Source organism: Nerophis ophidion, linkage group LG08, assembly GCF_033978795.1.
Source record: "Nerophis ophidion isolate RoL-2023_Sa linkage group LG08, RoL_Noph_v1.0, whole genome shotgun sequence".
Classification (NCBI taxonomy): domain Eukaryota; kingdom Metazoa; phylum Chordata; class Actinopteri; order Syngnathiformes; family Syngnathidae; genus Nerophis; species Nerophis ophidion.
In genome coordinates this window covers 41,801,252-41,812,444 of record NC_084618.1, presented here as the reverse complement: position 1 = coordinate 41,812,444, position 11,193 = coordinate 41,801,252, and the positions used below count along the sequence as shown (strand labels likewise).

General features: G+C 39.4%; 1 protein-coding gene across 1 annotated transcript; it reads left to right on the top strand.

Moving 5' to 3' along the window:
* The first annotated feature begins 1,258 nt into the window (after positions 1–1,258).
* Positions 1,259–7,080, top strand: znf706 (zinc finger protein 706). The gene is made up of 3 exons (XM_061908593.1): positions 1,259–1,425; positions 2,071–2,219; positions 6,258–7,080. The coding sequence occupies exons 2-3, from the start codon at positions 2,082–2,084 to the stop codon at positions 6,351–6,353; spliced, it is 234 nt and encodes a 77-aa protein (XP_061764577.1). The 5' UTR covers positions 1,259–1,425; positions 2,071–2,081; the 3' UTR covers positions 6,354–7,080.
* Positions 7,081–11,193: the final 4,113 nt, after the last annotated feature.

Sequence of the window (11,193 nt, the reverse complement as noted above, 5' to 3'; positions counted from 1 at the left end):
CATTTTGGGAATCCTAGCACTTTTCATGTCAGTAAAAAAAACAATGCCAGGTAAAACCCTCGAGCATCAGGAAGATAATATTCTCCCCTGCTATCCAATAGCTGACACCTGGAAGATGTGCTTTCACACAAAAGCAACCCCTAGGCACTACAAAACCAAACCCCACCTAAGCGAGCAAGTCCCTGCACAACAACAACCTACAGGCGCTGCAGGGCGTGGGTTTGCATTGGGGGGGCGACTTGAGCAATGCATTTTTCTTCTTCTTCTGAAAGAATAATCGCATCCTCTTCTCTCTGGAGAGATGTTACCACCGCCACCCTGCTTCCTCTCACACTTCTCCCATTCACAAAAGGCTTGTCTCCTTTTCTTATGATAGGGGCAGAAAAAAAAAGACAGGAGGGGGATGAGGACATACTTTTCTCACAACGATAAGGTTTCTCCATGACACGATTACTTACTTTGTTAGCCCATGAAAGCTATATTAGGTATAATTACATTTTTTGTATCTAACAGGGATGTGAAACAACTCCCAGTTTTGTGGCAACTATTATGCAACATTTTCCAATTAAGAATTATTTTATCCCTGTATTATATCTTTATAGTGTGTGGTTCACTTGTGACCTCTCTCTCGTTGTCCCCCAAGCCCAAAAAGCTTTGTTGTTTTATAACAATAGCAATTAAGTTTTACATTCTGTTCACTGTAGCCGTTGGCCCTCTAGCGATAGCTGGAGGAATTACACTAGTATTAATACATAAAAATGATAAAACACTGTTTACAAGGGGTTTTTATAGTGATTTACAATCAAACAATTTTCAACGTTGGTTGATTGACAACACTAAATGGTCCCTAGTGTGTGAACGTGAGTGTAAATGTTGATTGTCTATCTGTTTTGGCCCTGTGATGAGATGGCGACTTGTCCAGGGTGTACGCTGCCTACCGACCGAATGCATCTGAGATAGGCTCCAGCACCCCCTGCAACACCGAACGGGACAAGCGCTAAAAAATGAATGGCTGGCTGGATGGTATTTTAAATGTTTAACTGGGGAAATATGTACTGGCCTCTTTTTGCCGCTTGGGGGCAACGTTGCCAACTTCATCCGATTCATATGGCTACTTAAAGGTTTGCTCGGAAATCCATGTATAAACATAAAGCACAAAGTTCTAGCAATATTTTTAAATATATTAGCCAGGAAAATGTTTTATTTGAATTTTTATTTTTTAAAGAAAGCTGATGCTGCTCACGAATAAATATTTTATTTCACTTTCATACATAATTAGTATGTATACTAAAATACAGACGTGCTTCTGTTCACGACAGTCTTTAAACCTAACAGTGACGTAGACAGTGAGATTTTAAGCAGCTGTTACGTTTTTTGGAGCTTCGTGGAAACTACTCGTTTTTTTATTGTCGTTACGTTTAGGAGGTAAGTTGTCTTTTTGACATTTCATTACGCTACAATATACGGTGGCGTACGAGGTGGGCTAAAAACATGGAAGTTGTAATCTGAACAGGCACATCAGAGGGTTAGCTAACACTGACTGCTAGCATGAAATGCTAATCCACGCTACTACAGATGTTCACCTGCTGCAATATTGTTGTTTAATGTAAACATTGACCAAAGTCACATCTAACTAGTCAAAAGTTTGACGACTTGCTGTTACTTATATTCAAACGTTTTTGGATAACTCGCGGCTATCGACCATCATTTGGTGTTAGCTCGGAGGAGTGTGGCTAAATGCTAAACAACATTGCATATCACCCGCTAACTAGTTGGACTATAGTTGTTTATAAACACAACACTAAAAGTGGGTGACATTGTTATCACCAGGAAAGAGGAGGTCACCTACCTAGGTTCCATTCTAGAGGCTAATCTTTCCTGTGATAAAATGGCAACCAAGGTAATCAAAAAGGTCAACCAACGAACAAGATGTCTACAGACTCTCCTCTCTGGTCAACAAAAGCACCATATATGTTGCATATATGTTGGCGTCAGTCAGCCATGCAACAAGCAGGTTCCACTGTCCATTTGAAAGCATCACGACCCTGCCCTGGTATTTCTTTGTCCCAGACTCGTCCAGGATGGCCCGTGGACACCAGAAGATCCAGTCGCAACAGAAAAACGCCAAGAAGCAGGCTGAGATTAAGAAAAAGGGCAAGGGTCACGATCAGAAGACTGCAGCCAAGGCGGCGCTCGTCTTCACCTGCGATGTGTGCAAGGTGAGGTCTCTAAAGCAGGATCCACACATGGAGACACACACAAGGCCAATCAATTTTGTTTTTATTCCCATTTTCTCCTAACAACCAAAGATGGCCAACAGGGTGATGCTGTGAATTATGGTATTCATCCAATAATAAGTAAATACAGGTCTAATATCGCCAAAACTGATCGCCCGTTTTGATCGTTGATTAAGAGATGACAGGAAACAAATGTAAACTTTGTACAACTAAGTACAACAATTTAAAACAATATAATAGAATATAAACGATCAATTTTCAGTAATACTACACAACGTCTTTTGAATAAAGGCACTATTGCAAAATATCAAAAAAATAATGCAACAAAATATCAATTTTAAAATGTAAACAAAATCACTGAATTAACTAACATGACACACAGATATTTGTAAAAAATAACGCCATTTGCTCTGACAGACTAGAAGAGACTGACTGCAGTCCCATGAACTCTGAGGAAAATTGAGTAATTTGATGTATAAAAGAGAAACTGTGACACAAGTTGTGATCCCACCACGCTAGTATCAGTCTTTTGTAGCGATACGCCCACTCCTTTAAATCACATTCGTGTGGGTCTGTGACAGATAAGACATCTCCTAAAATATAGATCATCTTTGTGTGTTCCAGTCTTGAGCAAGAACCACATTTTAGCACACTGTCCTATTTCTGCACTCAGAATGTTTCCAAGCACCTTGTTCTTGTAACACAGGATGCTTAGAAAAGTCAATTTATTAAACAAAACCACCTACAGAATTTAATGCAAATTGTGCAACAAAGACTTTGCCAGCCGAAACACTTAAAGATAACGTTGGCAAGCGGTGTCGCCAGCCCACACGAGACTGAAAACCGCAGTTGGGCACAGGGTAAGTAAACATATGACTGACAAACATTTTGAAGCGATTTAAAGTGCTTCAGAAAGTCTTGAATATACAATACGATCGCTGTGGAACCTCCACCTGATGGGACAACTTTGACAAACAAGACTTTTTGCTCCTTGTCATAAGAAAGTTGCAACATTATGTTATGTTTTTAGTCCTTGTTTGACGACAAATCATGAAGTTAACTTATGTGTCTTTCTTCCATTTTTGTAGATGGAAACGGGCGCGACCGTGCTCGCGCGTAAAAAGCGACCAAGCAACTAAAAAAAAAACAATGTAGCGTCCTTGTAGTTTGTACTGATGTTAAAGACAATATACACTTCATTGTACATGTACTATATCGATGATTAAATGCTTTATAATTCCTTGAGAGTCTCGCAGCGGCACACATCCGTGTGCTTCAAATAGACACTTAACATGCAAAATGGTTTCCTTGGCTCGTTAGTGCGTGCTGATTTTAGAAATAATGTACACTTTACTTCACAAGTAATACATTACTATGTTGCTGAACATGTTATAATTCTATGAGTGTTGGGTTTCAGCAGCACAGGCGTGCATTCGCTCTTTAATAATATTCCCAGGATTCTGTATACGTGCAGGCTTGTTTTAAAGATAATGTACATGTCATTGTATGTCTAGTATATCAAAATAAACATAATAGGAGGTGTAGTGCCACCAAGTCAGCTATTACTAATTTGTTCAGGCTTCTGATTGGACAAAATGTGCATGACAGCAAGTGTATGCATTTGTGTGTAGACAGACAGTTTTTAAACTCCACTTGTGTGGCATGTAGAGAGAGGTGTTCTCATCAGGATTTTATGCTGCCGAGTCAAATACCAATCTACACGGTGTACAAATACAGTTAGCAGTAATTGGTGGCACTAGCCGCGTCTGTCAACAGGAGATACATTTTTAGTGATCAGCATTGAAAAGCATTGATTGGCATTTGGCAATTAGTTAGATTTACAAAGAAATTGTAGTGGCATCTTTTTCTCGTTTTGGGGCCATATTTTTTTAATGCAAGCTACGCAACGTCGACATATTCACAAGTGCTGTCAAGCGATTCAAAAAATAAGAAATTTATTAGGATTTGTAATTATTCAATCTGTCTTTTAATCTAACCTAAAAAGCTGAAGTAGCCCGCAACAAAAAGTAGCTTTATAAAGTAACTTTTTGTATTTAACAGACTTGAACAGATGCAGTCTGTTTTATTTACTGAAATAATGTGATGTATTTGCATTAGGAATGTAACAATAAATGTAGGGCTGGGCCGATAAAAATATATATATTTATCGCAATAGTCCTGTAAGAGTATCATTACAAAATGCGATTGATAAAACTTTCGATAAATATATATTTTTTGGGTCGAAAAAGTATAAAGCTTGGTTGGTTGCCTGACCAAAGCCACTTGCGGTCTGGTAAGCCAGTCAAACAGGAAGTGTACATGAAATGGAAGGGACACCCAAAACAGCCAATCGCGTAACAATATCAACCATCAATAATAGTTGCACAATCTTGCTGTAAATTTTTTGTACAGGGTGAAATAAATTAAAAATGAATGCTTCAGAGAGCGAAAAATTTGTGGATAAAACAGAAAAAGTCACCTCTTCAGTATGGCAGTTTTTGAACGGATTCTCGTCCTTCACCGCGCTCATCTTTTCTTATCAACACATGTCCGTTCCCTATTTGGATGTATGGAAACATGTAGGAGCTAAAGTGCAGGACTGTGTTACTAAAATAATACAGTATAAAAAAGGTGCTATTTTAGAAAATAATAATATGGTCTTATAATATTATAATATTTGAATAATATTTACTGCTTAATGTTACTTAATGGCACTAAACCTGCAAATGCTTGTTCTTCTCAGGTTTCTCTAATTTTACATGTTCACACTTTGCACCTTGTTACACTTATTTAGGCATTTCTTACATATCCCTTATTTTTTGGTTATTGTTAAGTGTTTGTAGTTTTCGAATTTTGTTTACATTGACTGATTGTTTTCCATGCTTGTATTGATATTTCATTTACTTTCTGTCGGAATAGGTTATAATCAAGAGGAAGGTTGCATTTGAATGAAAAAATGTTAACATGTATTATATTTTTCTCTTCGTCATAGGTCATAAAAATATTAATTACCGATATCGATTAATATTAAAAAAACAAAGCTATATTGTGGTAGTTTTCAGCCATATTGCTCAGCCCTAGATAAACCTCCCAAAGGTTAGTATTACAGTTTTTACAAAATGATCGAAAAACTTTGACTGATAACTGCACTTTGATAAACTCACGTACTGACTGGTGCTAGCTTAAATGCTAACAGTAAAACAAAATACATTAACATATTTCCCCTTTAAGAAACCACATACCCCAGGCAGCACGGTGAAAGAGCGGTTAGTGCGTCTGCCTCACAATACGAAGGTCCTGGGTTTGATCCTGCGCTCGGGATCTTTCTGTGTGGAGTTTGCATGTCTTCCCTGTGACTGCGTGGATTCCCTCCGGGTACTCTGGCTTTCTCCCACCTCCAAAGACATGCACCTGGGGATAGGTTAATTTTCAACACTAAATTGGCCCTAGTGTGTGAATGCTTTCTGTCTATCTGTGTTGGCCCTGTGATGAGGTGGTGACTTGTCCAGGGTGTACGCCGCTTTCCGCCCGCTTGTAACTGAGGCTCCAGCGCCCCACGCGACCCCGAAGGGAATGAGCGGTAGAAAATGGATGGATGGAAACAACATACCCCAATATAAGCTTATACAAACACATTCCTGTCTGAGCAACTAAGCAATTTAATTGTGCACATCAAACCTACAAGCTGTGCTCTCTTAGGATAGAGTGATCATTCTTTACTGGGATTATGAGACCGAGGTGATTTTTACGGTGCGTTCCAAGGACCGCTGAAGAGATTAGGACGTCACAACGTCCACCAGAAGTAACAATAGATTTTATCCGTCACACACTTTTAATTTTAAATAACATCTCTAATCGCAATTAATTTGACAATTTACACCATCGTTGAAGAATCGCACCAAACTTATTAAAATGTAAAGTCTTTCCTTAGCGTTTCCGATATTGTTGCTCAATTCTGATAAATTATTACAAATCCTCTACTTAAATTAATTCAAAAGTGGCTGTGGTTCTCTTTGTCAGTCCCAGATGCCTGACCCTAAAACCTTCAAGCAGCATTTCGAGAGCAAGCACCCGAAATCCCCTCTTCCCCCTGAGCTGGAGGGAGTGGAGGCATGAGGAACCTCTCTCACCTCCTCTTTTCCCACACCTAATGGCTTCCTCACGGTCCTCTACCAGCTCTGCACTCGTCGTGGTTCCGTCGCATCCTAGTCCCATCGCCAACATGAAGAAGTCGTCTTTATGGTTTGCTTTATGGTTTCATTGAGTCCTGCTACTTTGTTTGTGTGCGTGGGATAGAGCGAAAAGGTCTGTGTTTAATTGCTTGCATGCGTGTGTGCCCACACGCATGTGTGAGATCCATGAACAATCCCAGCGATCCTTCACTGCTCTGATGTGTTGTGCACATTAATAATGTTGATTATATAATTCTGAGCCATCTGTTTGTTTGTTTAATTACGTGATTTTTAATGAATTTTTTTGTTTTTTTTTTAACGCTACTTTTCACCTGGGCTGGGTGAGGGCAGGGGGGGCAGGCACATACATTTTTATTCCTAGTTGTAATCAGGGCGATAATTGTGTACATTATCTGTTGTAGTTATACATTCAATGACATTTGGCTGTGTGAGGGCTCGCAATCTTTACAGTCCACACATGTTTGATAACACTGTATTCCATTTTTTGTATCCAGTTAATCTTCATGTTGGCTCAACTAAAAACGGGCTGGCCAAGCTGCTACTTAATGAAAGAAAAAATACAAGATTAACAATTTGCAGCAAGTGTCAGGAACTGGAAAGTATGCTCACTGATGTATTATAGAGTTTTATTAAATTTTACTTTGTGGTAAGTCTGCTTCTTGTCCTTGACTTGGGCCCCATATATTCTCAACGCTGGGATATTCAGATTTAGTGGCCTCAGGTGTCCATCATAAATGTGTAAAAAATAATGACCTTATGTGTTAAAATGGGTGTTTTTATTTTGTCCCTGCTGTAAAGTAACAATTAAGCCTTTTCTTTACTCTGAAATACGCAATTGTCCATATAATGTATTGCTCAATAAGGAGCTGCAATTTTTTTTGGGGTGGGGGGGTTGCCTTTTGTTTACAATGATTATGAGACAAGATTTTTTTTTTAATCTTAAAAAAAAATAAGTTTTTGTCTCTCATGATGATTGTGAATGAGAGGCAAAATTCTAGAAATAAGTGCAGTTCCCCTTTAATAATCTATCCATTTAATTGACGAATGGTAAACTTATCAGTACTGTGGGAAAATAAAAGGCAAATATTCTTAAAAAAAATAAAAATACATCTGGTCCATCAACTGATGTTCAATACTGTCACAGTAATCGATCAATATGTCCTTAATAATGGATTTATTATGCGGAATTGTTTGATCATGTCTTGAGTCAAAATAGAATGCACTGCTCGGTTCAACCAGTAGAGGCGCTGTTAAATCATTAAAGAACTACATTAGTAAATGTGGATTAAATTGATATAAATGAAGACAATGATTTAATTCAAGTTTATTTTTATTAAAACAAATTAATTCCAATGTTTTTTTTATATTTATTTCAATAAACAGCTGATGAGGAGAAAATGCCTCAGGGAAGTGCAACATGTGAATGTCTGATGAACACCGGTTTTCCTGTCTGAAACCCTTCCTCTCTCTTGTGTTCACATTTAAAGCAAGTTAATAAGATGGTTTTTGTCTTAGTAAAATATAGCTGGTTGCTGCTGGATGGTTGGAAGTAGTCACTGCATGGTGCTTCAATTATCCTTTTTTTCTTGCCAGGCAAAACATTTGACTCATTGTTTCAAAAGGTGTCTCAACTGAAAATGGGGGATGCGGGGTGGGGGAAGTAAAATGAAATTAGCAGTCTTAATGAGGTGAAAAAATTAATGAATTCCCAGCAGCTGTAGGTCATCTATTTCCAGAATCTGCTGCAAAACTCCAACCTCGTTTACGGTCCATTTGGAATTAAATTAAAAGGTTTTAAGTCAGGCCAAACAAGTTCACTCCAAACTTGGAGGAACTTCAAACCCCACCCAAAATGGACACACCTAATGAAAACATTGTCTATAAAATGTCCCAACCTTGTAAGTAATCACTTGCAGGTCCTTTTAATGGACACATCTGTGTGCTATATTCTAATCTAACACACACACACACACTAATCTACACTTCCTATGTGTGTCTAATCCATCTACTTAACATGATCCTTTCCTAATAATGGACTAAACAATACAAAGAATGTGTTTTATTGATAATCATTTAAATCCAACAGGGAAGTTGAGATAGACACCAGCGCCCCGCGCGACCTCAAAGGGAATAAGCGGTATAAAATGGGTGGATGGGTTCCCTCCGGGTTCTCCGGCTTCCTCCCACCTCCAAAGACATGCACCTGGGGATAGGTTGATTGGCAACACTAACAATTGGCCCTAGTGTGTGAGAATGTTGTCAGTCTATATGTGTTGGCCGTGCGATGAGGTGGCGACTTGTCCGGGGTGTAACCCCGCCTTCAGCCCGATTGTAGCTGAGATAGGCACCAGCGACCTCAAAGGGAATAAGCGATAGAAAATGGATGGATGGATCTGTTCCAGAGTCAAGCTGTCGCCATCAAGTCACATGTTGACACACTGCAAGTGTAAAAATAAGCTAACCCCTGTCGATTTTCAGACGCAAAGACACTCAACTCCAAACTTTAATAATACAGGCTACGACATGGAGGCCCTTTCTGCAGTCGATACAAGTACTAGCAATGTTATATTACATACATACATACCGTAAGATACTAGTATGTGTTCATTGGAAAATACATTTTAAGTTAATATTTAACTCTGAGCTGATAATGATAACTGTGCTCTCCAGTGGTTGTATCTTGTTCTACACTTCGGAGTCTCATTTGCAAGTAAATACAATTAATTAGGGCCTAAACAGCGGAGCAAGCCCCGCAAGGGCCCAATTAAGAGTGCTGTGTTTTTAATTCTATACAATTGGACGCATTTTTGAGGCCCTTTGACATGGCACGAAATTTCCCCACATTTTGCAAGCGCCTGGTGTCACCTAGGGCGAAATATTTATATTTTTCGAGTCCCAAAAATAACATTTCAAAATTGGCTCTCTAGTGCCGCCTTTAAAGTTATAAAAAAATTTAGCTCTTCCTACTAGTTTCACATATCAACACGAGTATCGCAGGAGATGTCTATCGAGACGGGACGTGCATTAAAATCTAAGGAAACCATACCTAAACACAAGCAAGAAGTCGGCCATCTTATAAATAAATAAATGATAAATGGGTTGTACTTGTATAGCGCTTTTCTACCTTCAAGGTACTCAAAGCGCTTTGACACTACTTCCACATTTACCCATTCACACACTGATGGAGGGAGCTGCCATGCAAGGCGCCAACCAGCACCCACCAGGAGCAAGGGTGAAGTGTCTTGCTCAGGACACAACGGACGTGACGAGGTTGGTACTAGGTGGGAATTGAACCAGGGACGCTCGGGTTGCGCACGGCCACTCTTCCACTGCGCCACGCCGTCCCTTGGTTTTCGTCTTCCAAAACAGGGGTCATACTGCAGTGGTGCCAGTATCACCACCTTGTGGTGGAAAATTATAAGTCATAACTTCCTTCGACATGCCCCAATTTTCGTGAAATTTTTGATGATGGGTGGGGGTGTTGGATCGAACAACTGCATAAGTACTGTGGTGCCTTTATCGTCCCCTTGTGCTGAAAAATTCTAACAGTAATAGTTTCCTTACACTTGCTCCGATCTTCCTGAAATTTTAGGCGGTGGGTCGGGGTGTTGGGTGGGACACAACTGCATGACTATTTTGGCGCCATTATCGCCGTCTTGTGGTGAAAAACTATAACAGTAATAAATTCCTTCCACATTCTCCGATTTTCCTTTAATTTTTGATGGTGGGTGGGATGCAACTACATTGCTGCAGTGGTGCCAACGTTGTCCCCTAGTGGGGGAAAAATATAACATTTATAACTTTCTCACAGATGCGCCAATTTTCCTGAAATTTTTAAGGGTGGGTCAGGGTGTAGGGTGGGACCATACTTGCCATCCCTCCCGGATTTTCCGGGAGACTCCCGAAATTTAGCGCCTCTCCCGAAAACTTCCCGGATGAAATTATCTCCAGAAAATCTCCCGAAATTCACGCCCCCTCCAGCTCCAGGATAGGCGACAGCCTGTTTTCACGTCCGCTTTCCTGTTGTATAAACAGCTTGCCTGCCCAATCACGTCACAACATCTACGGATTTTGATAAAAAACTGCACACAAGGAGACGAAGCAGAAGAACGAGTAAGTTACAGCCATGGCGACGCCGTCTGTAATTAAGGGATTCTATGTTGTCTGTTGCCATCTCCTGGTGAATGTTGGCTATAGCATTATGGGGTTGCTTTTTGATTGGGCAAAGATTTACGTGGTGTTGTGCACCTGACGGCAAGTGACTCTCATCAGTACGCAAATGGCAGAACAAAGGTTACTCAAATAGTGAAAGGTAAGTGTTGTTGTATTTTTTTTTAGTAACCAGCAAGCACAGTACAGTTAGTAGAACAACTGTGTTTTTATTACTGTGTATTTGATAGGCGCCGTCTGAAATTCAACTATTTATTTTATTTATATATATAATAAAATAAATATATATAGTTAGAATTTGTTGAAAGTCAAGTATTTCAAACATATATATATATATATATATATATATATATATATATATATATATATATATATATATATGAAATACTCGAGTTGGTGAATTATACTTCCCCCCAATATATATATGAAATACTCGAGTTGGTGAATTATACTCCCCCCCCAATGAGGTTGGCAAGTATGGGTGGGACGTCATCGCAAGCGTGAACCTTAAGGTGCAAAAGGGCGAGGGCCCATTCAACACTTCTCCTAGCTTTAATTTTAGTTTGTTCTTAGTGAGTTGTCGTAGTCATGAA

What these genes read in the sequence shown, in the direction of transcription:
- znf706 (XM_061908593.1), top strand. Translation starts at nt 2,082, where the DNA reads ATGGCCCGTGGACACCAGAAGATCCAGTCGCAACAGAAAAACGCCAAG. An exon ending in TCACCTGCGATGTGTGCAAG is followed by an intron (nt 2,220 to 6,257) that starts GTGAGGTCTCTA and finishes TCTCTTTGTCAG; the next exon opens with TCCCAGATGCCTGACCCTAA.